Source organism: Aspergillus clavatus, genomic scaffold (assembly GCF_000002715.2).
Source record: "Aspergillus clavatus NRRL 1 1099423829799 genomic scaffold, whole genome shotgun sequence".
Classification (NCBI taxonomy): Eukaryota; Fungi; Ascomycota; class Eurotiomycetes; order Eurotiales; family Aspergillaceae; genus Aspergillus; species Aspergillus clavatus.
The window spans coordinates 422,664-449,865 of NW_001517100.1; the positions used below are offsets into that span (position 1 = coordinate 422,664).

A 27,202-nucleotide genomic window follows, 5' to 3' on the forward strand; every position below is an offset into this window, starting at 1 on the left:
TGCACGTCCTCATTGGTTTGTTTACGTTTTCCTCTTTCAGTCTCCGCCAAAACCACAACAGACGCTTCAATCACAATCCAATCCGATCTTATCGAGCGGATTATCAGGACCGTACATTTATTCAGACGAGTCTGGACTGTGCGAATCCCATTGCTGTTTGTTCTATTATACGGCAACTTTGTCCAGTTGATCCGTTACGATGGCTGGCCCCCAACGGCCTGCCTCCGGCTTGCCCACCAGGAGAACAGCGACGCGGCAAACGACCAGACGTTTAGATTCTACGGCCACAGAAAAGTCCACACCTGCAGCAACGACAGGTAAAACAGCTGTTTCGAGTTCGTCGCGGCTGAAGTCGCCAACCGAGCCGGCCAGCATCACTGCGAAAAAAAACCAGAGAGATTACGAGCGTGAGATCAACGAAGATACGAGCATTCACGTCGTTGTGCGATGCCGTGGGCGCAATGAACGTGAAATCAAAGAGAACAGCGGCGTGGTAGTGGCTACTGAGGGGGTCAAGGGAAAGACAGTGGAACTGTCGATGGGGCCAAATGCCGTGTCGAACAAGGCTTACACATTCGATAAGGTGTTCTCCGCAGCGGCTGATCAGGTCACTGTGTACGAAGATGTCGTTCTTCCGATCGTTAACGAGGTTAGATATGTCTTTTGGTTCTTTCTTCGAAGTTACCCCGCTGACGGATTCATAGATGTTGGCTGGTTTCAATTGTACCATCTTCGCATATGGACAGACAGGCACAGGAAAGACATACACTATGTCAGGAGATATGACAGATACGCTAGGGATATTATCCGATAATGCTGGAATCATTCCGCGCGTTCTGTACTCGTTGTTCCACAAGCTCGAGGGTTCAGAAAGCACCGTTAAATGCTCTTTTATTGAGCTATACAACGAGGAATTGCGAGATTTGTTGTCGGCCGAAGAAAACCACAAGCTCAAAATTTTCGAGAATGAAAAGAAGGGCTCGAGTGCCAGCACCCTGGTGCAGGGAATGGAAGAAACCTGGATCGACTCGGCACATGCTGGAATCACTTTACTCCAACAGGGTAGTCACAAGCGCCAGGTTGCCGCGACAAAATGCAACGATCTGAGTTCTCGCAGTCATACAATCTTCACTATCACCGTCTATACCAAACGAACCACCGAGACCGGCGACGATTATGTCAGTTCAGGAAAGCTGAACTTGGTAGACTTGGCTGGTAGCGAAAATATTCAACGCAGCGGCGCAGAAAACAAACGGGCGACCGAAGCTGGATTGATTAACAAGAGTTTGCTCACTCTTGGCCGTGTGATCAACGCCTTGGTTGACAAGAGTCCACACATCCCCTACAGGTAGGCTGTCGGATTTGACCCTGGGACTGCTGCAGACGATGTAGCTAACATGGAACAGAGAGTCGAAGCTCACACGATTGCTGCAAGATTCACTCGGTGGAAGAACCAAAACCTGCATCATTGCCACAATCTCACCATCCCGGAGCAATATGGAGGAAACGATATCCACTCTGGACTATGCCTTCCGAGCGAAGAACATTCGAAACAAACCTCAGATCAACTACATGGCCAAAAAGACCCTTCTTCGCGAGTTCACATTAGAGATCGAGAAGCTCAAAGGGGAGCTTATCGCTACAAGACATAGGAATGGCGTCTACATGTCACCTAATGCGTACGAGCAGATGACGATGGAAAGCGAGTCTCGACGGATTGTCAATGAAGAACAAAGGGCCAAGATCGAGTCCATGGAATCCAGTCTGCGGAATAAGGTTCAGGAGCTCTTCACCTTGACTAGCAACTTCAATAACCTCAAACATGACCACGAAGACACTCGGATCGCGTTGAGCGAGACCAACGACATCCTGGAGAAGACAGAGATTGTGCTGAAGGACACAAGAGCTAACCTCGAAGAGGAAGAAATGCTGCGCAGAGCGCACCAGGACATGGAGACCCAACTTCATAGTATCGGCTCGAATTTGGTCTTGACCCTTGACAAGACTGTGGGCGATGTTGAAGGACTACATGCGAAACTCCAACGAAAGGCAGATCTTGACGCTACGAACCGAGAGAAATGGGAGGTCTCGGTTGAGGAAGTTGCGGATGTGACTAGTCTGATTGACAGTCGAGTCGGATCGTTCAGGAGTCAGCACTCGAAGCTTGTTGAAGATATCACCGCCAGAATCAGAACCTTTGTGGAAGGCGAGTTAGCCGAATATCACTCAAGTGGCGCTGAACTTCACGAGTTCAATGCCTCATTTCACAAGGCATTCGAAGAGGCACGAGCCCAAACATCTGATTCGCACGGCAAGATGAATGATGTACTCGAAGAGATCAAGGTGTTGCGTGAGGAAGTCAAAGGCAAAGTCGGTGAGGGCTTGAACGGGCTGTCTGCGGCCGCTGCCCGTATCTCCAAGGAGGTCATTGGCGAGTTTTCGGGGTTTCATGCACAGGTAAGAGCGGTTATTGCATTCAAATACTTGAGGTACTGACCGATAAAGCTCCATACGTCATACAGTACCCTCGGGAAAGATCTGAAATCCATGTTTGAAGACATGGTGGCACATGTCAATGGCCAAAAGGCCGAGATACACAAGCTTCGCCTACAACTGCAAGAGGCTAACCAACAAACTGTGGAAGCGAACCGCAGGGCTTCCTCTCATCTCGCCCAAACCCTGGAAGAAGAAAGTGCTCACGCTGAAGCAGAGCGTGACAATCTCATGTCTCAAATCAAGTCTTTGATTGAAGAATCTCGTCAGAGACAATTTGGCCGCTTGAAGGACAGAGTCGAATCCGTGCGGACAGATATGATGACCTCCGGGGATTCGCTGGAACAGGCGACGGTGCAGTATGATCGACAGGTCGATGAATGGGTTTTCAAGTCGGAGCAATTTGCCAAGGATGTTATCGCGTCTCGTGATGAAGTCAAGACGAAGATGCAGAATGATTGGGAGGTAAGAGATCACTCATGAAAACACTTATCAATATGCTAACCTAGCAGGTCTTCGATCAACGGAATGTATCTATACAGAAAGTGACCGAATCAGTCCATGAGGAGACTGTCCGAATTGTGGACGCCCAGATGAAGGATATGAGCCGGCAAATGGGCGCACTGGACGATTTCGTTGCAAAGGCACGAACCCAAAGTGGTCGCTACTGCGATGCCCATGTCTCTAGCCTAGAGAACATGGCGTCCAACGTCCAACAATCCTATACATCATTCCAAGAGCATTTGGACGCATCCCGCGAGCGGATCACCGTTCTTCAGGAAGAGGCGCTCCAACACAAGGCGAGCCTTGAAGAGTTGACGGTTCCTTTGTCTGATGACGTGCAAAAACCCCTTTCCAAGCTTCGTGACAACGTCCGAAAACGGCCTCTTGAGGAGTACGTCTCCACTGGAGTGACTCCCCAGAAGCGACAGTACGAATTTCCGACGACGCTCCCACGTACCGAATCGCACGATGCTCTGGTGAAGAGGATGCGAACCTCCAAGGAACTCGAGATTTTACCATTTAATAACGAAGACCAGGGTTCTCAAACCTCTGTCAATAATTCTCCTGGTACGTCTCCATCGAAAGGTTTCGTCTATCACGACGTTGAGGACCAGGTAGAGGCACAACTACCCCCGTCGACCATCACGACCCCTTCCAACATGGGGCTTCGCGAAGTGGACGCCAATGTGGTTGCAAAACAGCTCTCGTGCGATGCGGATGATGATTCAACAGCTATTCACACCAAATCGTCTACAGCAGTCACTGAGCGAGCATCTCTAGCCGCCGATATTGCAGATGAGATCGATGCTGCCGATCCCCCACCTGCCAAACGTCACTGCTCTAGCTTCGGTGTCACCGAACCCAAACTACCTCAAAAGATGCTGACCAAAAAGATGGCCGGCATGATGGAAGGAAGAGAAAATGTTCCTCTGACCGGAAACACGCGCGGTCGAAGGTTGAGAAGCAACCCGTCGGACTGATTGACCCTTCGCGTGCATAGAGCTGTTACTGTTTTAATTTTGGTGTTTTGATACCCAGGATCACTTGAGTCATCATCGGCGTTTGGGATCTGAGAAGAGCTGTTTTCAACAGTAGGACTTGGTGCAATATCTAGGCGTTTATGTACAGGATTTTGAATACTTTGTGCTTCTTCCGTGGGCGTTTTTTTGGCTGGTCAGGCACTCTCTTGCCATAGAAATTGTCCAAAGATTTTTCTTTTCGAATTTAACTCAGTAGGTGTCTGGCGTAGTTTTTGCATTGCTTGATGTCTTTTGGTTGATTAGATCTCCCATTCAGCGCTCGTCTAGGAGAATTTCCATTTTCCTTCTTGAGAGATGAAACAGCTACCAAGCAAGGAACTATTCTGAGAACCTACAACTACACTTTGAAGTCAATTGCAAACAGGAGATTTCGCGAGACGCTTCATAGATTAATCTCAGTGCCTGCTTCATTCTTACTAGCCGCGCTACGAGCTTCATTCGATTGATCAACGTTCAAACCAGAACCAACGTTAGCCTCCGGATCGTCCAATCCACCGTGATCCTCGAATAAACCGTCTTGAGCTGGTGGGGCGTGATCACCAGCTTGGATGACCTGCCTGAGCTCGCCCAGGCGTTTCTCGAACTGCTCCATCATCTCTTCCAGGCGCTGGCTGCCTCTCTCCTTGTCCCTGTCCTTCCCGAACATGGTCACGGGCAGGCCGGCCGTACCGTGGATCTTGAGCATGAGGCCGCCGTTGGAAGAAGGTTGCTCGCCGGAGGCGTGGTTCTCGAATGTCGGCGCCGGCATCAACTGGGTGTTGAGGACTTGCCATGCCGGGGTTAAGCTGTCGGCAGAGGTAATTGTGAACTGAGGCGGGGGCGCGGGGGACCCCTGCTGCTGCTGCTGGTGCTGTTGCTGGTGAGGTAGGGGCATTCCTTGTGCGGCTGGCGAGAAGGAGATGGATCTCAGGCCGGCGGCACCGCGAGCAGCGTCCAGGGCGGAATGGTTTGCGCCGTCGAGAGCAGGCTCCATGTCTAGGATGATGTAGTTGTCACGGATTCCGGGGATTGGAGGAGGGAGAAGCGATTCCTTTCTTGGTGTGAGGGGTTCGCTGTCGCTGTGCTCTGGGTATGCATTCGCGTCTTCCGGGTCTGCTTGGCTTGTCGGAGGCTGATCGCGCGAGGACTTGGTCTTGCCCTTTCCGGGATCAGGAGCGGTGTCTTGTTCGGCCTCGAGGGCTCGCAGGGCTGCTTCCGTCACGATGTCTGCATCATCGTCGGAGAAGATGTAGTGGACGGTTGGATGATAGTACTCGGAGGTATTGGCATCCTCGATCAGTGTAAAGAAGGGTTGAAAGGAGGACTGGGTAGCGGGGCTGGGTTCGTGACGACCTCCATCGTCGTGGGGAAGAGTGTTGGTGTCAGCGTCAGCCGCTGCTTCATACGCTCCATGTTGCTCTGAGGTATGGCTCATGCGTTGTGCGGTTGGGGGTCGGTCGAAGCTCTGCCTTGATGGCGCGGCTGGACGAGGGAGACCGCGAGAGGACTGCTGGGGTGAAGATGAGTATTGAGGGGGAGACGTGGTGTTCGTTGAGAGAGACATCTGCGCTGCCTTGACTACATTGTCGGATAGAAAATGAGGATAAAATTGCTCTAGTTGCTACGATCAGCGAGGATCGTGCGGTCCAAGCTGATCTGGAGTATCTGATTCCGATGGTTCAGCAGGTGATTGTCAACTCCTTATCGATAAGATCAGGTGACCTGGCGAGAAATGAGATATGGTAGATGCTTTTTTGAAGATGCGCAGAATGGAATAGAACGACTACCGATCCTAGAACGATCAAAGGAAGATATAGAGTGAAAAAAAAGGGTATCATGTACAGCCGGAATCCCAACGCCCAGTCTCAGTCAGTGAAAAGTGAACAAGTAGCACAAGAATTTCATCTCATTCCTCATTCTGTTTCCACTCAAACTCTGGGACATAGGATTAGCATCGGATCGAGAGATTGGAGGTAGATGTGACTTACTCTGTCTGCACATCGGACATAGCCCCTTGGAAGACTCTTGCTGGATCCAAGTCATGAGGCAATGCTGGTTGGAAAGTCCTTCGGTCAGCCGCTACTCTGCAAGAGCTCATAGAGATCCACAATCACACCATATGAAAAGAGTGTCCGCATTTCCCAAGTACTACGGAAAGAAAAATCATCAGTAATCTGCCAAGGGCAATCTCAAGTGGAACACAATCGAACGGCTACACTTACATAGTGAACAGTCATCGCCGGGGAATTTGCAGGTCGGACATGTGCCATCGAATTGAACGCGACAGATACCACAGACTTCGTCCTCGGGCATATCCCAGCGCCATGTAGCGACCGCATTCCACTCCTTGATAGTGACTTTCATGGCGATGGTGATGGTGATGTGGAGGTTGTGGTTTGTGGATATTGTGGTCGACACGAATGATAGAGTTAAATAGCCTTATAGTTATAGTTATAGTGATGGAGCGGAGTTGACGATAAGCGCGGAGTTGTTTAATGTTTACTTACTCCGTACTTTCTTTCTCCCATGGCGGAGAAAGCGATTGCCGACTCCGCACTGGGCTTGATAACTAGCTGGAGATAACTGATAAGTCAACCGACATTACGACTACGACTAAGACATCGTCTTTCTCTCCCTCTCATCCCTCTAGGTCGAATGGCGCAATTTGACCCACGAGCTTTTTCATTCGGTATGTGAATAGTGATCTTGACATCTGCATCCCTGTGAGAATTCCGCCGTAAGCATGGCCTTCGCGACTTTCCGTAGTGCCTCTTCACCAACTCGCCTGTTTCGCACCACCATGTCTGTCCCTCAGCAGCTGCGACAGCAATCGCAGAGTCGCCAGATCTCATTTTCCTCGTACCTTGTGTCTCCGAAAGAGCTTCACGAGGCCCTGAAGAAGAATCCGACCACAAAGATCTCCACTTCACCACGAGTGATCCCTTTATGTGCGGCCTGGTTCATGCCCAACGACCCAGAGGGTCGCACAGGCATCGACGCTTTCCGGAAACATCACATTCCCCAGGCGCAATTTTTCGACTTGGATGCGATCAAGGACACCGAGTCCCCCTACCCGCATATGCTGCCTACCGTCGAGACATTCGCTGAGGCAATGGGCCAGCTTGGCATCCGGCGTGACGATGAGGTCGTGGTCTACGACACCGAAGAGCTGGGTATCTTCAGTGCTCCTCGCGTTGGCTGGACCTTACGAGTCTTTGGGCACCCCAGAGTTCATGTTCTCAACAACTACAGGCAGTGGGTTCGTGAAGGCTATCCGACGGAAACTGGAGAGCCTGCCGCTGTTGAGCGGACCAGCTATCCTCTGCCGCAGATTGACGCCAAGCTGGTGATTCCTTACCGGGAGCTGAAAGAGATCGCCAAAGAACAGCGGAAAGAAGGCGCAGAAGAGGTCGAGATTCTGGACGCTCGGTCCTACGGGCGCTGGGCGGGAACTGATCCCGAACCGCGTCCTGGGCTATCGTCAGGACATATTCCTGGCTCCAGGAGCTTGCCGTTCCAGGAACTGCTCGATCCGGAAACGAAGACATATCTTCCCCCTTCTGAATTGCGCAAGGTGTTTGAAGCGCGCAACGTTGATGAGGCGAAGTCCATGATCAGCACTTGCGGCACCGGCGTGACGGCTACTGTCATTGAGACTGCTTTAAAGATCGCAGAGTTTGGGGATCCCAGTCTGCGGAGGGTCTACGATGGCAGCTGGACGTAAGTTCCCAAGACTATCCCATTCTTTTTTGTCCCCTATTTTTTACAGGCGTGGACGCTTACATTATACATCAGCGAGTGGGCACAGCGGGTCAAAGACCACGAAGGTCTCATCAAGAAGACTTGAAGATAGTTCTCGAATAATTGTATGGTTGGGACTTCTCTCAGTAGCGCATGGCGGAAATCCTCCTCTCTTTTCTGCAATGTTGTTGTATCACTGTGAATATGGGGATTCTCTGTCTCACTTAAACTAGTAGTACAAGAGATATGGTGGTGAATGATCAATACCAGCAACGTTCCAATGTTGATCATGCATGACTTGAGATAGAATCATAAAGTAAACCGCAGACTTCCATGCATGATTGCTTAGTGCTTAGTCAACATAGGCACTCACCTACGAATTCTCCCGCGGCTTCGAGTTGATCCGCCGCTGTTGGATGCAAATGACACCTTGATTCCTATCTACCTCACATACATTTGATGTCCCAGAACACAAAATGCTGTTGATGAGAGTTACTTCTGAATCAGTGTACTACAGTAAGTAAACACCCCTGCTTGTCCTGCAATCTTTGCTGCCTGGCCTTTGATGCCTATCCATTCATTGTCACCTCTGCCCCCACATTCCCAAAGTCCTCCGCCATGACCCAAACCTCCCTCCATGGTGTTTGAGCATCCCGCTAATATCACACACTGCGACTCAGTCGCAGCCATCGAATCCGGTTGTTTAGTATAGGAGCTCCCCTAGTTGGTTGTTATTATCCTTACCATTTCCAACGCGCGCACGGTCGCCCTTGACTCCATCGAGAGCCATGTCGGCCGGACGCAAGGTCTTCCATTGTGCCGTGGACGAAACGGCCCTCACCACCAATATTAGCGAAATCAAGAGATGGACCACTAGCGGCGCCATTACCCTCATCGTCCCGCTTTACAGTAAGTAGATTGACCTTCTGACACGCCATCCTCGTCCCGCTCGCTCATCAAAGGTTTTCCTGTTGCTCTCAGCGCTTGAGCGCCTGCATGCTTTGAAAAGAGCTGGATCCCAGATCGCCATCAACGCCCGCGAGGCTGTCCGCTTTCTCGATCGAGTGACGTCCGGGAAAGACAACATCTCCGCCGAGCGTGTCCTGCTGCAGGGTCCGATGGAACAGTATGAGAGTTGGGAGGAGGCGGAGAAATTCGTCTTGCCCGAGTTTGAGGAGGAACCCGGGGCGCTCAACGGAATGACGGCCGAAGAGCAGTTGTCGCTGGAAAAGTCGGCGGAAAGAACCGGGGGCGACAAAAGAAACGGCGCGGCTTCGGATGATCTGTCGCAGATGCTTCTCAACAAGCTCAACTTCAAACCAGAAGCCGATGCCGTCTCCCTTCCGTCCGCGGGGACTCACAGCAACCCTGGCTCTCGTCCTTCCTCCCGGAGTTCGCGCACGAGCCCCGAGGACCCGAATCCACATGCGGTGACGAACGGAGAACTGCACAACGACGTCAAGTCCCCCAAAACGACGGGACACCAGCGCACGGCATCTGGATCGATTGTTCCCATGGTTCCCGCAGTGCTTCGGCCGCTGCTAAGTGCTATCCTCTGGCGCCTGCACAGCGGTCCCGACGCATCCAATGCTGCGAAAAGCTGCATCCTTGTCACGAACGATCGGGTGACGGGACTGTGGGCTCAGAAGTTCGGGATTGCCGTCAAGAACATCCACCAGCTGCGAACCTCGATCCAGTACGAGGAAAGAGAATACAAGAACCGCTGCAAATATGTAGAAAAGACCCAAGTTTCGGAACCGAAGTCTTTGCTGTCGTATGAGGAGGATAGTGATGAAGATGAGCTGGTATTCGTTCCTCGGGGCCGCGGAAAGGGCGTGTCGCGGGGCGGCGGCTCACGAACTCTGAACAATCGCAAACTCGCTCCGACCAAGGTCGCGGCACCTCCTGCAGAGACTCCGATCGAGATCCCCACGCAGCCCATTGATCCCGACTCTTTCAGTCGGTCTCTGGGCCCCGCACCCAAGCAGCAGCCTACCGTTGATTTGAGCACTCAAGCCGGAGCTGCTCGCGGTTTGGCGGGCGCTTCTCGTGGCCGTCGTGGTGCATCCTCCCGAGGACCTTCTCGTGGTAACAGTCGTGGTCGGGGTAAGCTCTGGGTTCCTTGATGGGAAGACAACGGTTCATCAGTCGTTCGACTGGCGAGCCGGTTCTTTTGCAAACTTTTCCAAAGACACCTACATGGTTGTTATGCACAGCAGAGAAGGTCATTATCTGCGTTGCCTGTGGTGCCTACTGGTCTAGACTGGTCTGACGCGAGTTGGATCGGTGGTATCTCGATGAGATGGATGGGCTTTTCCTCAACGTATGGCCTGCATGCGGAGCAGTAAGGGAGACCAGTGCAAAGGCAATACAGCACGGTGCCGAATCCTTTACAGCATTATGCGAGGGGAACTACGATCGCGATCGGGCTGCGATAGCATCGGACATGGGTTGAAACCGAGCTGCAGGGACTTGATGATTTCGTCTGCGCCATTGAATTTTTCTTTCCGTCTTTCCGTCGGGAGGGGGGAATAAGGGCTGATGTTCTCATTATCTGTTTCCCATTACGCAGGTGGATTTCCATCGCTCATTCGGTCCAACAGGTCTGGTCTAATTTGTTTTCCTCCCATGTCCAAGCTGCAAGCACACAGATGACGATTTCTTTATTCCTTGAATTTTGTCGGACACACTCTCAGATTGCTCTCAGAATGGATTTCCACCCGCGGGGGACAGCAGATGGTACGCGGGGACATCCATGTCGATGCTTTTCCTACATTCATTCATTCAGTGTTTGTGGTGGACGGTGATGAAGGCTGTGCCCAATGCCCAATTTGCGTTGTTTCTAGAAAGAGAGAGAAAAAAAAAATAGCATACAAAATAAGACTTTTTGATGCAAAAGCTTCCGTGGTTCAAGAACAAGGAGTCTTTTCCCCTTGGTGTCTGCTGCCCCGCGGTTGCCTCAGGTTCACTCGTCACTTGTCAGGTCCCGTGGAGGTGGAACTGTCCTCCGCATCGTCACTTGACCAGCCCATCATCAGCCTCATCAGTAGATCTTCTAGACATTCCATTGCATCTCCTGCTCATCATCACCAGCCTCTTCTGATTCCTATCCATCACTCCATATCAACTAACTCCCCTAACAGTTCCAGATCCAACTTGTAAGTCCCCCGCAATTCCATCCCCAAGCTCCACCGAAGTATCTCACCACCCACCCCCATTGCATAGACGTACTACATCTACCCCCACCATGGACAACATGATCCTCAACGCCGAAATCGACGAGAGCCCGCTCTCAACTACATCCATGGACCGCCGTAACTCCCTCGAGAAACATCTGCAGACTCGCCCAGACGCCCAGGATCTCAAAGAGAGACACATCCTCCTCGACACAACCGTGGCGCCGTACGTCGCTCCGTATCACCTTTCCCCGCCCCCTCTCCATCGTTGAGTATCGATCAATAGGCGCTTGTGATGCTTGGCCGACGCACACACACACGCCCCGCTAACGCTAACATCGCCTAGATCCCTCCAAGCTCGCGGCCAGGAACTCGCTCGCCAGCGCACGACGGATAGTCTCAAGCGACACCTCGAGCATCGGCCTGAGCGGGACGAGCTTGTTGAGCGTGGGTACTCCCCCGCCCGTCCTTCCAAAAAAAAAAAAAACAACATACAGAAATGAATCTCATGGGGGCATTCCCTGTGTTCTGACGGCCTATGCACAGGCAATATTCTCCCGCATATCAACGCCGCGCCGGCGCTGCAGGCCCACGCCAAGGAACTCGAGAAGCATATGCGTGCGGATACCCTGGACCAGAGGCTGCAGCAGAGACCGCAGCCGGAGGAGCTGATTACGCAGGGCATCCTGACGGAGGACGAGGATCCGAGGTTTCCTGCTGTGTAGGTGGGTTGGGTTTGGTTGGGATTCATGAGGCGTTTTTTTTTTTTTTTTGAACTTTTGTTCTTATGATTGATTGATCGATTGAAGAGGGGGGAGTTCCTCCTCGTACATGATGGTTTGGTAAATGATGTATATGCGCAACGAGATTGATAATGCCATGTTTATTGATGAGTGTAGTCAATTCCTTGAGCTGTTGGCCGAACCGTATGCATGATGGCTTTCCTCGAAGTCCACGGCTCATATCTAGTGACATACCATCAATAAACCTCCATATCAACATTCCCCGACAGATCCGGCGTCCAGCCCGACGGCCGCTCACTGCCGCGCACCAGAATCCCATACGCAGCCCTCTCAACCTTCTCCACACTATTCCGCATCACATCGACCTTTTTCCCCATATCCCGATACATATGGTTCCCATGCCGCCGCGGCACACTAATCAACTCAAACGACGACCGCATGTCCCGCAGATCAACGACAATGCCCGCCTGCGAGGGCGGCAGCCTCGGCAGATCCGCCGGGCCGCCCGCCTCCCCCTCCCCTCCCCCCTCATTTATGACTACATCACCGCCACCTTCCTGTTCCTTCCGGGCCGGCTTCGCCTGCCCGCCCGTCGACAGCGCCGTGACCGCAAACCGCATCATCTCGCCCGTCAGGTCGAACAGGCCCAGCACGTAGTCTTCGTGCGTGACGAGGATTTCGGCGGGCAGCTGCGCCGCGACTTCGGGGAGGGAGATGAGGGACTGCGTCTGCAGGTAGTGGTGGAAGGAAAGCGCTTCGATGAATTCCTGGATGGCGCCGCTGAGTTGCCGCTGATAGCGCCAGCTGTTGAGGCCGGTGACGTCGGGGATGACGGAGCGGAAGAGGGTGGTGATTTGGTCGAAGCGGGTTTGGGTTTCTTTGGCGATCGGGGTGGGGATGGGGGCGTTGATGGTGCGGACACTGCGGGTTTGCTGTTAGCTTGGAAGGGGGGGGGGATTTGTGGATTGGGTTGAGGTTTTGTTCAGGGACGGTACCGCTGTAGTGAGAAGATTCTGGGGTTTGGAGAAGCGTTAGTAAGTATCGGTATCAGTACCAGTATCGGTGCATTGAGATCTCTAAGAACACATCGGAAGCGCTGAGGATAACACACATCTTCTTGCTTAGCGCTGTGATGTCTCTGCTGGTCTTGATGACTCGCTCGCGGCGATCGTGGTGCTCGTCCAGCTCGTCGCGGAACGTCTCGAACATCGTGAGGATGAGCGAAGAGGACTCCTCAAGATGTGCGGCGGCCATCTTGGTATGTGTGCTCTCGTCGCTGACCAGCTTGCCTTCCCAGGATCGTTTAGTTCCTGCCATAGAAAGGAATCGAAGAGTACGGAGGAGGTGGTGGGGGAAGGGAAGTGGTGGTGAAGATTGCTGGAATACATAATTGACAGCGGATGCGCGTCATTCTGCCCGCTTAACCCCATCGAGGAGATCCTTATCTGATAAGATCTTGACTCCAAATCTCACCAATACAATAATATGATTCTGATGATGAAGGTTCTTGATCTTTTCTGCCATTCTCGATATTCTCTAAGATATGTTGCGTGATTCTATGATCGCATGCAGGGTTCGATACTATATACAACCAGCCGAGGTATTCCGTTCCACCCACAATCAAATGGCCTCTACTGTCCGAGGAACTTGTACTTCAGAGGAGCATCACCAGGCTTCATCCCCTTGATGGTAACTCTCTGCTCATCGCCGGGAACAATGTCAATCGCACTGTCGCTGATTCTGACACCCTCGCGCTCCTCAAAGACCAGGCACTTGACGGGCTTCTGCGCGCTGAGAAGCAGAGTCTGTTCGTTCTCCGACTCGGACACCAGCTTCACCTCCAGACCCCGGTTCGAGAGATCGAGGTACTTGAACGGCTGGGGCCAGTCCACATCCCGGGCCACGAGCTCACCGTTCACCCAGATGCGGACGGCGAGGACATGGGGCTCGGGGTGAACTTTGTAGTCGATGAGGCCATCCACGATCAGGTTCGTGGTGCCGTTGGGCACAATGCTGACATTCTCATGCACAATGCGCTCGCGAACTTCGAGACCAGTGTTGATGGAAAGGAACCGGAGCTCAACCGTGCCCTGAACCTCTTTCTGCAAGCTGCTGGCCACCCAGAGCTCAAATTTGCTGGTCTTGGGGGGCTGGGCGTGCGTCACACTCCAGTCGTGGTGCTCTCTGCGGACGCCCACAGCGATGGGGTTCAGCACGCGAGCCACGGCGTAGAACGCAGGCTTGGGGCGCAGGAAGTAATCCACAATAGCCCATGAAATTGTGGGCCAGCAGTCATTCAGCTGCCACAGAAGAGCACCACCACAGTGTCTCTCGTCACCCCACTGGCGACGCCATCCACGGTATCCGAACATCATTGTCTCAGCTTGAACAACCTGGGTGAGGTAGACGTGAGTCTGTGGATTGAAAGTTAGCCTTGTATTCCGTCAAAGATAAGAAGGCATCCTGCATACCTCCAAGTCGGTCGCTGTCCGCAGGTTCTCAACAAGGTATGTTGCGATTCTACGCTCGTGCCCATCGGCCTTGTTGTGGAAGTCAAGAACATGCGACTGAGGGAATTTGTCCGCTTCGTTTTCGACAAAGTAGTCGATGGTCGACATGTGAGGGAAAGCTTCCATTCCGAATTCACTGTTGAATCGACCGCCGAGGGTATCGAAGATCTGGTACTTCTCCTGTGTGCCGTGCCAGACTGAACAACTGTTAGCGAGAGTTGTCAAAGAATATAACGCAAGTTGGCTTACCATTCCACTGATGCATGTCACCCACGGTAGGATCGGACGTGGTCTTACCATCACCCCAGGGACTACCAGGGTGATAGAAAGTGCTAGGAGAATATTCTTCGACCACCTCGGGCAAGATCTTCTCGTAGATGTAGCGAGCGGGAAAGTCCGTCTTGAGCCAGTTCTCAGGGTTCTTGTCCTCGAAGTCGTAGGTAAGGCCGGCCGATTCCTGGACCTGGTAATCTTCGTTGTTTCCAACCCAGACGACGATGGAGGGGTGGTGACGCAGCCTGCGGACATTGTAGACGGATTCCTTGCGGATCGACTCGAGGAGGTTGGGCCAGGTCGGGTAGTTACCACAGCCGAACATGAAGTCTTGCCAAACCAACACGCCGAGCTCGTCGCATGCGTCGTAGAAGCTGTCGTCCTCGTAGTTACCACCACCCCACACGCTTTGAACAGTTAGCGCTGCTGCACATGCCACGATGAAGAAGACCAAGAGATCAAAACATACCGAATCATCACTTGACGGCCATGGACCATCAGCTCAATCCACTTGCGATAGCGATCAGCCGTGACGCTCGGCAGATAGTTGTCAGCCGGAATCCAGCAAGAACCACCACAGAAGATGTCAACGCCGTTCACACGGAAGAAGAATGATTTGCCGTGCTTGTCAGGCTGCTGAACAACCTCAGCGGTCCTGATGCCAAACTTCTTCGACACTTGATGGACTTCATCCTGGTCCTTGACCAAGGATACTGACACTTCATACAGGGTAGCATCGCCGTAGCCATGAGGCCACCACAGGGATGGGCTCTTGACATCGAAGCTGACCTTGGCAGAACCATCTTCGGACACGCTGACCTCCTCGCGACCAAGCTCTTGGCCGTGCAAGCTCAGCGTGAAGCGAGCCTTGTGCGCATCAGAGTTTACCGATTCCACTTCGGCAAACGCAGTAATCTGAGCGTTCTGGTGGTCCGATGCCAGCTGCACGTCGGTCCAGAGATCCGCGACGCGCGCAGTGTAGACCTCGAGGCGCACCTCTCTCCAAATACCCGCAGTCATGAGGACTGGACCCCAGTCCCAGCCCCAGTGGTACTGAGACTTTCTTACGCTCAATCTGGAAGGGTCACCGTTGAAAGAGGCCCAGTTGTGCTTGGAGTCCTGCTTGCGAAGCTCCTTCGCGCGCAGGAAAGCACAGTCGAAGTCGATCTCGAGAGAGTGATCACCCTCGGCTTCCAGAGCCTTGGTGACATCGAGGCGATGCGCCAGGAACATGTTATCGCTCTCCAGGATCACATTACCATCTAGTTTGACAGTAGCAAATGTATCCAGGCCGTCGAAGGCCAAGAAAATGGCTGAACCAGCCGGGACGGCCGGCTTTTGGAAGGTGGTTTTGTATGTCCACGACTTTTCATTGACCCATCTTGTCTCCAACTCATTAAATCCAATGTAAGGATCCTTTAATCTGTGCCAAGTCGAAGAAGAACATGATTAGTTTCTATTCATTGTACACCTTCCCCAGGAGACTTCGCATACTTGTTGTTTGCTTGCAGATCTTGCTGAACGACCGAGGGAACGACAGGCACCGGCATCCACGCATCTTCAGACTTGTCCTCACTATCCTTGAAGCTCCAGCCTTTGGAAAGAGGGAAACGTTGAAGAGCCGCCATTGTTGGGGTAGTATGCGGGGGGTAGCGGAGGGTTGAACGGAGCGGAATTGATGCTTTTCAGGAGAACCCGGCCTCAACTGAGAAGGAATAGAGAGAAGAAAACGTGTTGCGTCTCATCCTTTAAGCAGTGGGCGCTGCCGCCCATTTTAGAGCCAGTGTGGCATGTCTACAGTCGCATCTCAGCGTCTCCATGAGCTCGGAATGACAAGATACACGGAGATGCCTCCGCCCCTCACGTGGGATCCCTTCCTAATCGGGCGGTATACTCTCGGAGCGTTTTCCATTCCCAAACCGGTTAGACGTCGGTTGGCGGTCATGTGCACATTCTACAATACCGACAGCGGTAAACATACGGAGCAGACACCGTGTCGACTTCAGCATCGCAGAAAAGTGTTGATTATAAGACTGGCCGTCTGCTTCCACTTCGAGGGAATGCCCATCAAAAAGATCGTCATAGCCCTGCCAGGGGTACAAACTGTGTACACAGTCCCGAGTCCCGAGTCCCGAGTCGAGTCTGTCAACCGACTCGTGAGTCGTGACGGAGTATACTACCAGGAATCCTTGTACAGGGAATGTTGAATCCGTGCCTTCCGAAGTTCCAGCAGTCCTCAGCATTGGTCAACCGTCGTGGAGACCCCCCGCACTGAGCCGTCGTTTAAGACACGGAGGAAGCTCCGTCCAGCTCTCTTTCCACGGCGCGCGATGGCTTCGCTTCCACCGCTGTTGGCTGATCTTGTTACTTGTATGCGTAGTGACTCCATATTCGCACTCAGATGGAGTAGACTAGTCAGCTGGCACCATAGACTGTCGATTGGTGTCTGAGATCTGACAAATGTATGGAAAATTGGAAATCCCACACCAATATCCCTCATACAATGATACAAATAATCAACAACTTACCCTTCCAATCAGAGGATATCCAGGTGACAGAGTTGTTCCTTCTTGCATCCCCCCCCCAAAGTCTGAACTCTGTCATTGTTTGGCTTTCGTCCTGCGTCTCGACTTGCTTTTCTGGACACATTTTCCTTTTTTTTTGTTTTGGGGGCGGGGGGCGGTTTGAAACCGGATTCCAGCCGTGGGTGGCCTTTTAATCTACCCAACATGGCGACGGACTTGGTTTCTCTGGTTTTAATCTCGTCGACCAGAATTTCACAAGGGGAGCAAAATGAGCCAAGCAAAATAGGGCACTTTGAGATAAACAAGCGAGACGAGAGGGATATCTACCCTGAATATGAGTTTTGACTCCTTTAGGATGAAGGTCGAGATGTGCTCCGGCTATGCGAGTCTCTCATATGTGACTATTTCCGGATTTATTCTTGTCCCATGCTTCACAATTTAATGCATCAGCCAGTCTGCGTTCCTCCGCTAGCAATCCCTGCTGCAGGATTTGGACCGTCGTGGCTTAACTTTGAACGTCGGCAGTAGTAGTTAACGACTGCGCTAAAGATGGTCTGACCCTATAAGTGAAACCCCCTGTAGGCAGTAGGCACTAGGCAGCTGTCCATGGATTATGGTTCTATGGAGGATGGTAGTTTTGTTTCTGGTTTCGATGTGCCATTTCCATCACAGAGCTTCGATGTCCCCTCAGTGAGAAACATGCCGTTCCGCAGCAGACCGACTTGGGTGTTTCTCGTCGACTCAGTAAGCCTTTCTGTTTTTGCTACTGAATATGGGGGCTAAGGGCATGACTCATGAGAGTCCGCGAGAGGATCAGATGATTTGATCATTGTCCTGTCTGGGGATTAGATGGGTCTTCCTTTTTGCGGGGGAAGGATGACAGATGGACCATGATTATGATACCTAACGTCTCCCCGATGGCTCTACTTAAACAATTGGCGCCATGCGGATTGTGATCTACTCCTGCTGCATCGCCGTTCAGAACTCCTACCGTTTGCCCTTGACGCTCATTATTATTCAATAGCTTGCAGGTAGTAACGGAGGCCCCAGCGCGGGCATAAGCGAGTCTGCTATCCCCCATACTCCAGCAGTTCCTTTTCCCCCTTAGTCCCTTCGTATATCTAGACGGAGCGAGCCATAGAGTAAAGGTCAAGCGGGAGGAGATATCCCGGCTTCCAGACCAAAAAGATCCAAAAGGGCTGGTTCATTTAGACTTTCTCTCGCATGGCTGGCGCAGCGTTGGGCTGCATCCTGGCTCCTGAATCAAACTACTCCTTCGTAATAGAGTTCATATCCTCGGCGGTCTTGGTCTTCTCTTCGGACGCGGCCCCCCCCCTGGGGGAATTAAGGTCGAACCAACTACCCATGCAAGAATGACTCGATCATTCATAAAAGTGGGAAGACTAGATACCTAGGCCCTTTTGGCGATGCCAACAGGACCAAAAAGCCACTAGTGGTCGGGTCCAGAAAGTTGCCATTTTTTGGATGCCTTGGCCACCCACCATTCGTAGTTAGTGAGGACTGGTTTGAGTTGGTTTGTCTTTCTGGAGGGGGCAAAGTATAGTCTATCGATCTAGGACGAAAAGGAAATAAATTAAAGGGGGCGGAGAGAGAGAGAGAGATAGAGAACCCCCGACGTTCGAGCCTGGAAGTCTGGAGACTGCAGGAGACGATTTGCATCCCCAGGAAATAATGCGGGGAGAATGAACCAGATGGACAGTCAGTAGTAAGTCAGCAGTTGAGTAATATAGACGGATGGTGACGATCTTTCAGGGACTGGTAGTATCATAGTATGTGATAGTAGCTACCTACGCTACTCCATAGTTCATGATCGTTTTGTCTGTTCTATCACCATTGTTCGTTCTGTACTCAAGGCAGAGAGTGCTTCCTTCGCCCCCCTCCCTCCCCGATAATCCCATCGACCAGCAGAAATTCGCTTGTCTCCTTCCGGATTCCACTCCAGTTTCGACTCTCTTCTCCCTCTTCTTCTTCATTTTCTCTCTCCATCCTCCTATTCTTTCCTGATTCTTTCTGAATCATCCTCCCGGATTATCATTATCATTATTTCCATCCCTTTTGAACTAGAGAATCATACGACTCCGATCTGCACCCAGTGTGCTCCCGTTTCCTCAATCTGATCTCCAATTTTTCCTTCCCCCAATCCTCCATCGGCTCTTTATCTACTTCTCATCGCTTTTCGGAACTACGCTCTTGGTCTTGACTAGATAAAACGCAGAAATTGACATTGATTCGATCTGTAGATGGCAACCTCTGGCTGAGTCGGCCTAGAATGTCTCAGCTGCGTGGTGTTTCAGTCTCCTGACGTCTGACTCGAATACTATCGCCAGAGTGCACTTCTACTCTCCAGCCATGTTCCACACCTTTGAGGGTTTCGAGAACCCCGGTGCTTCGGCCCAGACGAAGCCTCGGGGAGAGCGCCAGCCATCTGTTAGCCGGAGAGTCACTACCCTCCGTGCCTGCACGTCATGTCGGCACCGCAAGATCAAATGCGATGGCGAGAAGCCTTGCGAGGCTTGTCGCTGGTACAAGAAGGCCGATCAGTGCCATTATTCGGATCCTCGACCATCTCGGAGGTGTGTTGTACTTCCCTTTTTTGCTCTCTCTCTTTCTCTCTCTCTCTCTCTCTCTCTCTCTCTCTTTCCCTCTCTCCCTCTGTCGCCTCCTGTCTGCCTTACCTCGGCTTCGGGAATCGCTTGGTGGTGGTGTAGTCGAGTAAGTGAGCTGAGACGTATAGGCATGTGGAAAAACTATCCACCACGTTGGATGAATATCGAAGCATTCTGGAGAGACTCTTTCCCAGCACTTCCCCAGAGGTTCTTGTCAGTCTATCCCGGGAAAAGCTGCTCGAGCTCTCGGGTAAGGGTCCATCGCAGCAGCAGGCACATCATCCTGCTTCTCCAGCTACATCCTCATCAGTCGAAGCACACGTGTCGCCCATTTCCGAAGAAGATGGCAACCTGGAGTCGCTGCAGACGATGCCCGAGGAATCCAACGACAGTCGTAACCGAAGCAGTGACGACATTACGAACGCTATCTCAGACGATGTTAATGCCCTCTCCCTGTCCGCTCGACAACCCTCCTCCTATCTAGGCGTATCATCGATCCACGCCGTCCCGAAGGTTATCGTTTGGCTTGACCCAGGCTCTCTCTCCTACTTTTCCCGAACTCCACCGGTCGCTCCTCGTCGAGATTCGGTTCGCGACTACCCAGCCGGATCGGAGGACCAAAACTGGCACATCCAATCCTCGCAGCAGCACCCGATCACACCTCCGCAAACTCAGATGCAAGTAACTGAAGTGCAGCTACTCGACGCCTACTTCACATGGTTCCAACCGTTTGTACCCATGCTGGATGAACAGGTATTCCGCGAAACGTACCTCTCAGGGTGCAGGCGAGATGACCGCTGGCTGGGATTGTTGAACATTGTATTCGCCCTCGGCAGCATAGCAGCCTGCAGTTCTGATGACATGTCTCATGCACTTTATTATCAGCGTGCGAAGAGCTACTTGAACCTGGACTCATTGGGCTCGTCCCATCTAGAGACGATTCAGACTTTAGGCCTGGCTGGAGGCTATTATCTACACTACACAAGTCAACCGAACCTGGCTTACTCGCTCATGGGAGCCGCCCTCCGCATGGCAGCCGCTCTGGGTTTGCACAAGGAGTTCTCAGACAGCCCTGATGGCTCCAACAAAGAGAAGATCCTGGCCATGGACATGAAACGCCGGACATGGTGGTCGCTGTTCTGCATGGACACATGGGGCGGTATGACCCTTGGTCGGCCCAGCATGGGCCGTCTGGGACCGACCATTACCGTCAAGCTGCCCAATCACCGGGAAAGCGTAAGTTGGCGCTTTACTGTCGTATTTCCGTATCTAATAGTTCTAGGGAAACGTCCTGGATATTCTCCCCCTCCTCGAAAACGTGCGATTCTGCAAGATTGCGACCCAGATACAAGAAGTACTAGCGGTCGCACCCTTGACGAAGCATGCCGAAATGGCCCATCTCGACAGTCTGCTGTTGGAATGGTATGGGAACCTGCCTTCGATCCTCAAGGACCACGAGCCCTGCTCTGAATCGATCATGAACACGCGGACCGTCATGCGATGGCGATATTATAACCAGCGTATGCTTCTGTACCGGCCGACCCTGTTAAGCTACGCGATGCGGCGGGTCCCAAACATTGCTCTGCGATCGGAAGAGAGAACCGCCATTGAGCGATGCAGGGAGATCGCTGAAGCCACGATCCAAGATATCTCCTCGACGGTCCGGTCACATCAGATGTCCGGCTGGAACGCCGTCTGGCTCGTCTTCCAAGCCACCATGGTCCCACTTCTAGGATTGTTCCTCAATGACCCTACGGCCAGTGACCCTCGCGCCTCATTCCAGTCCTGTCAGTCGCAGGTGGAAACCGCGATGCTTCTACTGGCGCGGTTGCAGCCCTGGAGTCGGACAGCGAAGCGCACGCTCGAGGCCGTCTCACGCATTCTCGAGGCCAGTAAGCGAGGATCCGACATGGGAGGCGCCCCGAACGGCGTATCCGGTGGAAACTTGCCCGATCGCGAAAGCCTCGTGTCAGGGATGATGCCAGGAAATGCCTTAGCTCAGACGGACTCCGGTCGGAGCGTTGGTATCGCCAACGACGGTTCAATGATGGACCCCATGGCGGCATTCATGGACGACTCGGCCGGCCAGCAACTCTGGGACTTCCTCAGCTGGAGCGACTCCACCATTTGGCCCGGGTTTGCGGAGGCAGACAACGCGAACGAGATGTCGTTTGCGCAGGACGAGAAGAACGCAAAGTACGGCAGCAACGCACCGGGTTTCTTCGGCAGTCCAATGACCGACTCGACATATTATATGAACTCATCCGTACCATTTTACTCGCATGCTCAACCTTGAATGGGCAGGACTTCAGTGTGAGATCGAGATCCTTGGTGGACTCACCCATACTGTCTATTTAATGTACTCTTCTACTTGATATCCTATGTTTTGTATATTTCCCACCGGTCTTTTCTCCATATACATACTTCTCGTGGTTTTCTTTGGTTGGATTGTTGGTTTGGCACAACGGCTGGGACGGGGCGCAAATTGATGAGGATGTGAGATATGAAAATAAACCTATATTTGTATTCCGTACACACTCCAATTATCAATATCGCCATCCTCCATGGACTTCGATCTGCTCGTACCCCGTTCATGCTGAAGTCGGGATATCGCTGACCGATGAGATTGTGCTGACTCAGCCGTGTGCTGCAAGTGACAGCTCAACATCCAACCACGAAGCATCCATTTGCTCGTCAACACAACGAATTCGCAGCTCCAGAGGGTAGGTCCAAGACAATTATATGGACATGGAATAGTCAGCCAGGACAATCCATTCATATTGCGTAGCAAAGCTTGGATCGTGGATTGGCTCTGGAACGTGGACCCTCTCAACTCCCCGCAAGTTGACTTCCACGAAGCAATCACTACCACAGGGGGATGACCCAGGTGTCATAATGGCAAAGACATCTTTCTTCGACTCTCCAGCCAAGGTGTACGGCGCCTCGATTGCCCTGCGCGCCGTGCTGCTGGTCTACGGCGCCTGGCAAGACGCCCACTCCGCCGTCAAATACACCGACATCGACTACCTGGTCTTCACGGACGCGGCGCGGTTCGTCGCCCGCGGCGCCTCGCCCTACGCCCGCGACACGTACCGCTACACGCCGCTGCTCGCCTGGCTGCTGCTGCCGACAACATGGTCCATTTCGGGCCTCTTCTCGTTCGGCAAGGCGCTGTTCGCCCTCGCGGACGTCCTCGCCGGCTGGCTGATCGCGCAGTCGCTCGTCGCCGCGTACGGCTTGCCCCCCGCGCGCGCCCGCAAGTACGCCGCCGTCTGGCTGCTCAATCCCATGGTCGCGAATATCAGCACCCGCGGCAGCTCCGAAGGCCTGCTGGGCGTGCTGGTCGTCGCGCTGCTGTGGGCCAGTCTCAGCAAGCGCGTCACCCTCGCCGGCGTCCTGCTCGGCCTCGCGGTGCACTTTAAGATCTACCCGTTTATCTACGGGGCGTCGATCGTCTGGTGGATGGACTGGGACTCGGAGTCAACCTCGAGCTCAAGCTCGCGGCCGAAACAGCCAACCCTTACCCCGGGCGCCCTCGTCGCCCACGCCCGCGCCTTCCTCACCCCAGCCCGCCTGCACCTCACCCTCGTCGCCCTCGCCACCTTCTCCGCCCTCAACACCTCCATGTACATCCTCTACGGCCCCGCCTTCGCCCACCACACCTACCTGCACCACCTCACCCGCATCGACCACCGCCACAACTTCTCCCCCTACAGCACTCTGCTGTACCTCTCCGCCGCCGGCGCCGCCCCCGCCCGCTTCGAGACCCTCGCCTTCCTCCCGCAGCTGCTGCTCTCGGTCGTGCTGATCCCCATAGCCCTCGCCAAGAAGTCCCTCCCCGGCGCCATGCTCGCGCAGACCTTCGCCTTCGTCACCTTCAACAAGGTCTGCACCAGCCAGTATTTTCTCTGGTATCTGGTCTTTCTGCCGTTTTATCTGCCCAAGTCGTCGGTTAGGGGGTGGAAGGGGGTGGTGGCTGGCTTGGCTTGGGTTGGTGGGCAGGTATGTTTCCCCTCTCTCCTTCTCCCATTTCCTTCTCCATATCCGTCGCATGTCTCAAATTTCAGATGCTCGGGTGGTATGCTATGCTGATACTGACTCTGGGTGCTACAGGCGCTCTGGCTGCAGCAGGGCTACGGGCTTGAGTTTCTCGGCGAGTCCACCTTCGTGCCGGGCCTGTTTCTGGCGAGTCTGGGGTTCTTTGTGGTGAATGTGTGGATCCTGGGGATTATTGTGACGGATGTGGGGAAGCTGTAGAGGTAAAGTGTTCGTGGTTGGCATGGTTATTGTATAGATAGATTTAAAGGTATAGAGTATAGTAGGCTAGCTAAGGTGCACTGGAAATGATGTGTGACAATAGTTTCAACAGATACAAGCAGATGCTCAGGTGTTGATTTGTTTGATCATCCAGTCATTATTTTTCATCTCATTTACTCGTTCAGTCACATATCCATGAAAGCAGAAACAGAAGGGTATTATACTCTGAACGAAATAGTCACATGGCTAAGGGATTTGGAAGGGAGAAGGATCGTATGGGTCGTATGGGTCGTATGGGCGGAGGCAGAAAAGAGGACCAGGCCACGCTGGTCGGGAGGCATGCTTAGGTATGCTATGACTTCGACGCGTCCGCGATGATCTTGTACGCGCAGGAGTGGATGCTCAGCGGCCGCGATCGCGGAATCACCGCCCCGACAATCTGGTGGTTGGGTCCATACTGCGGGTAGATGCCATCGCGCAGCTCGACGAAGCGCGCCTGCGGCCGGAACTGGTTCAGCTTGTGGAGGATGGGCTCGTTCCAGAGACCCGTGCAGGTGTTGTCTGCGAGCTGGAAGTAGGGGTTCAGCAGCGGGCAGGCAGAGTCGAGATCAATGAAACGAATGCGGATGTTGTTCAGGGACGGGTGCGCGCCGAGACTCTGAACGGCGCCGACGACCAGCTTCTCGAACGACTGGATGAAATGGGTGTTGCCGATGCCGGAGAAGTCGTCGAAGAACGGGAAAACGGCCCCTGCCCGCTTCTCGCGGCAGCAGGTTTTCACCGCCAGATCGAGGAACCGGAGTTTCGACACTTCGGTCCGGCTGGACGAGGATTTGCTGTTCGTCGCCTGGAAGAAGCACGCGCAGACTTTGCCCGTGAAGGAGAGTGACATGAGGCGCGGAGCAATCTCGCCCAACAAGCGACACAGGTGCGGCGGCTGCGCCCCGTCACTGAACCAGCTAGGGTGTGTATTTTCCTTGTTCGAGAATCCTTCAAGGCTGATGTTCAAATGGAGCAGAGTGGGTGGTGGTTTGACCAGGATCTTGGCGATGGTCTCGTAACCTTCGATTTTGGGTTTGGCGTAGGCACAGTGCCACTCCTGGAGGCCCGGCAGGGCCTGGGAGATGTTGCGCCAGTGCTGATGCTCCCGCATGATGTTCCAGGCCCCACGCATGACGAGGATCTGGATGTTCGGCAGCGGGGGCAGCCGCTCGATCGAGGAGAAGCCGTAGGCGTCGTTGACAAAGTGCCGGATCATCGGTGGTTTCTTGCAGTGGCCCCCTTCCAGCGTCAGGATCCGAGCTTCGGGAAAATGATTCTTGACATGATGGAAGATATCCTCAAGCGTGGCATTGCTACTTGCATAGTAGAATGGATGGCCGCGCGGCAGGAAGGGATCGGAATTTTCCCAGCCTGGCATGGTGGCCTGCAGCAGAGCCGTCACATCCATCACCGCTAGATGTTCCTCATGGAGACGCCGTCGCGGCTGATACATTGGGAGATTTCTCGCCGTCCTGTTCCCCCAGACCGGCACCCAGAACTCGACCTGACGCACATACATGGCCAGGTGGGGTTTCAAGTCGAACCAACTCGCACTTTCCGACAATTCGTCAATAGTGCCTTTGATTTTGACTGCTCGCATGTTCTGTTAGCTATTCGAGACAAGAAAGAGTGGGGAAAAGCGATTGGACTGACTATGTCGGTAGATCCGGTCCTGCACCAAGACTCTCCATACCGGCGATATCAGAGCCAGATCGGACAGAGCCTTCCTCCTCGGATGACGCAGACATCTGCTCCAATTGCGGGCCGACTTGCCGGGAACGCCCATGGTGAGGGTCGAAACACGTTCCCCAAAGAGATGATCGAGAATGGCATCGTGCACCTCAACAGGCAGATCATCGAAACGCACTTTAGACTTGTATGACTGAGTGTCCACAGATTGGATCTGCATCTCCTCCTCCACCGGGGAATCCGCAAACTGGCAGTCCGGCTGACCAAGGCTGGTAGTGCAAGAAGAGGCTGTATCATCGTGAATCTGGAATCCAGCACTGGCGCTTCGAATCCCTGCTTCCTTCGCGTGCGGGTATGAAAGAGTCGGGATGGCTGGCGCTCTTTCCAGCGAATTGACCGAGACGGGTCGAGGAGGAGGTATAGTGGAGATCATGAGGGGCGATGAAGGTGACGAAAGCAGTTCAGAGGACATTGGGAGAAAGAAAGGATGGGGAACGAAGACAGCCGACGCCGAAGGAGGTACGAGTCGTACAGTCGTAGAAGGAAAGGGGGGGGGGGGGGGGGAGGGAATCAGGTGAACTATATAGAATAGACAGGAGGTCAGTGTCGGTCAACCAAAAAGTACATCATGCCATATCCAGACCTACCGCGAAGAAGAAGATATCGACCCCAGTTAATGGAAGGACGAGATTTTGATGGAAGCGAGGAACGAGGAGGATGGTAGATAGAGAGGAAATACCAGCCAGCAAAGGATTTAAACTAGGATCTGAGCCAGCCAGTACGGATCACGGCAGCAAGAATGCTGCGTGGGAAATGGGCCTCAATGCCAGTCATGCAGTGCAAGACAGAGGAAAGGCAGTCGATAGTGGTGGTAGATAGGTTGTTTGTTGTTAGGTTGTTGGGCAGCTCTTGGAGGAGATGGTGTAGTTTTGGAGAGGGGGGATGGAAGAAGAGAAGGACAGAAAGAAGGTGAAGGAAATGAAGCGACGCAACCAGGCGCAGGAAGTGATTAGTTGGAAGGGGGGGATTTTGAAACCGGATAGAAGAAGACAAAAAAGAAGAAGAAGAAGAATGGTGGAATGATGGACAGATGAGAGAAAGGGAAGAGGAAGACCAGAGATTGGAGGTGTGACGGACTGTCTTTGTCTTCTTCAGTGGTGTTGCGGCCAAACAACAACAATAATCATCAGTGTGTGTCCTGTCTGTCCAGCAGTTGATATATCATCATCTCCTGCAGATCATCCGAGTCCTACAGAATATCTATCTATCTATTTTTCCATCACGCTATCACGCTATCTCTCTATCTTTCGAATTATTCTAGTCTAGTCTCACTAACTACTCTACTTCAGAGACGATCCTGCGGTGGCCCAACTCCACACATCCTACGCTATTTTTACTCTTCCAAGTTCCAAGCCATCGTCGCCAGCACAGCCAGAAAAGCCACTGCAGCAACCTGCAGACACGTCGAATAGTTAGTTACAGGGAAGAAAACACTGTCAGAGTCCAACATTCTCGTTTTCAGAGTGGCTGATACTGGACTTGTTCCAAACTTCCAACTACTAGATGAGATACCACAAGCACCGCCAACCGAGGCCAGACTCTT

The 27,202-nt window shown here is 53.0% G+C and overlaps 11 protein-coding genes across 11 annotated transcripts, besides 7 other annotated features; 6 read left to right on the plus strand and 5 right to left on the minus strand.

The window, feature by feature from the left end:
* Positions 1-199: 199 nt before the first annotated feature.
* On the plus strand, positions 200-3,977 carry ACLA_066170 (putative kinesin family protein (BimC); the record flags this gene model as incomplete). Its single annotated transcript, XM_001272406.1, has 5 exons — positions 200-649; positions 705-1,348; positions 1,407-2,457; positions 2,506-2,958; positions 3,006-3,977. The coding sequence occupies 5 exons, from the start codon at positions 200-202 to the stop codon at positions 3,975-3,977; spliced, it is 3,570 nt and encodes a 1,189-aa protein (XP_001272407.1).
* A 442-nt stretch (positions 3,978-4,419) lies between these two features.
* On the minus strand, positions 4,420-5,580 carry ACLA_066180 (uncharacterized protein; the record flags this gene model as incomplete). Its single annotated transcript, XM_001272407.1, has 1 exon — positions 4,420-5,580. The coding sequence occupies one exon, from the start codon at positions 5,578-5,580 to the stop codon at positions 4,420-4,422; it is 1,161 nt and encodes a 386-aa protein (XP_001272408.1).
* Positions 4,870-4,896: a microsatellite.
* A 305-nt stretch (positions 5,581-5,885) lies between the features above and the next one.
* Positions 5,886-6,380, minus strand: ACLA_066190 (anaphase promoting complex subunit 11; the record flags this gene model as incomplete). Its single annotated transcript, XM_001272408.1, has 3 exons — positions 5,886-6,068; positions 6,133-6,164; positions 6,239-6,380. The coding sequence occupies 3 exons, from the start codon at positions 6,378-6,380 to the stop codon at positions 5,886-5,888; spliced, it is 357 nt and encodes a 118-aa protein (XP_001272409.1).
* A 436-nt stretch (positions 6,381-6,816) lies between these two features.
* ACLA_066200 (sulfurtransferase) lies at positions 6,817-7,863 on the plus strand (the record flags this gene model as incomplete). The annotated part of the gene is made up of 2 exons (XM_001272409.1): positions 6,817-7,736; positions 7,812-7,863. 2 exons carry the CDS (start codon positions 6,817-6,819, stop codon positions 7,861-7,863), a joined length of 972 nt encoding a protein of 323 aa, XP_001272410.1.
* A 682-nt stretch (positions 7,864-8,545) lies between these two features.
* On the plus strand, positions 8,546-9,883 carry ACLA_066210 (uncharacterized protein; the record flags this gene model as incomplete). The annotated part of the gene is made up of 2 exons (XM_001272410.1): positions 8,546-8,666; positions 8,739-9,883. 2 exons carry the CDS (start codon positions 8,546-8,548, stop codon positions 9,881-9,883), a joined length of 1,266 nt encoding a protein of 421 aa, XP_001272411.1.
* Positions 9,884-11,004: 1,121 nt separating this feature from the next.
* On the plus strand, positions 11,005-11,658 carry ACLA_066220 (RPEL repeat-containing protein; the record flags this gene model as incomplete). The annotated part of the gene is made up of 3 exons (XM_001272411.1): positions 11,005-11,159; positions 11,280-11,380; positions 11,480-11,658. The coding sequence occupies 3 exons, from the start codon at positions 11,005-11,007 to the stop codon at positions 11,656-11,658; spliced, it is 435 nt and encodes a 144-aa protein (XP_001272412.1).
* Positions 11,659-11,912: 254 nt separating this feature from the next.
* Positions 11,913-12,993, minus strand: ACLA_066230 (translin family protein; the record flags this gene model as incomplete). Its single annotated transcript, XM_001272412.1, has 2 exons — positions 11,913-12,597; positions 12,731-12,993. The coding sequence occupies 2 exons, from the start codon at positions 12,991-12,993 to the stop codon at positions 11,913-11,915; spliced, it is 948 nt and encodes a 315-aa protein (XP_001272413.1).
* Positions 12,994-13,307: 314 nt separating this feature from the next.
* On the minus strand, positions 13,308-16,087 carry ACLA_066240 (beta-mannosidase; the record flags this gene model as incomplete). Its single annotated transcript, XM_001272413.1, has 5 exons — positions 13,308-14,090; positions 14,148-14,383; positions 14,436-14,866; positions 14,929-15,882; positions 15,954-16,087. 5 exons carry the CDS (start codon positions 16,085-16,087, stop codon positions 13,308-13,310), a joined length of 2,538 nt encoding a protein of 845 aa, XP_001272414.1.
* A 485-nt stretch (positions 16,088-16,572) lies between these two features.
* Positions 16,573-16,596: a microsatellite.
* Positions 16,597-19,354: 2,758 nt separating this feature from the next.
* Positions 19,355-21,907, plus strand: ACLA_066250 (putative C6 transcription factor; the record flags this gene model as incomplete). Its single annotated transcript, XM_001272414.1, has 3 exons — positions 19,355-19,578; positions 19,740-20,847; positions 20,894-21,907. The coding sequence occupies 3 exons, from the start codon at positions 19,355-19,357 to the stop codon at positions 21,905-21,907; spliced, it is 2,346 nt and encodes a 781-aa protein (XP_001272415.1).
* Positions 19,602-19,658: a microsatellite.
* Positions 19,602-19,659: a microsatellite.
* Positions 21,908-22,506: 599 nt separating the features above from the next.
* ACLA_066260 (glycosylphosphatidylinositol-alpha 1,4 mannosyltransferase I) lies at positions 22,507-23,868 on the plus strand (the record flags this gene model as incomplete). The annotated part of the gene is made up of 2 exons (XM_001272415.1): positions 22,507-23,613; positions 23,725-23,868. 2 exons carry the CDS (start codon positions 22,507-22,509, stop codon positions 23,866-23,868), a joined length of 1,251 nt encoding a protein of 416 aa, XP_001272416.1.
* Positions 23,869-24,139: 271 nt separating this feature from the next.
* Positions 24,140-24,165: a microsatellite.
* A 55-nt stretch (positions 24,166-24,220) lies between these two features.
* Positions 24,221-26,071, minus strand: ACLA_066270 (uncharacterized protein; the record flags this gene model as incomplete). Its single annotated transcript, XM_001272416.1, has 2 exons — positions 24,221-25,500; positions 25,564-26,071. 2 exons carry the CDS (start codon positions 26,069-26,071, stop codon positions 24,221-24,223), a joined length of 1,788 nt encoding a protein of 595 aa, XP_001272417.1.
* A 569-nt stretch (positions 26,072-26,640) lies between these two features.
* Positions 26,641-26,671: a microsatellite.
* Positions 26,672-26,856: 185 nt separating this feature from the next.
* Positions 26,857-26,908: a microsatellite.
* Positions 26,909-27,202: the final 294 nt, after the last annotated feature.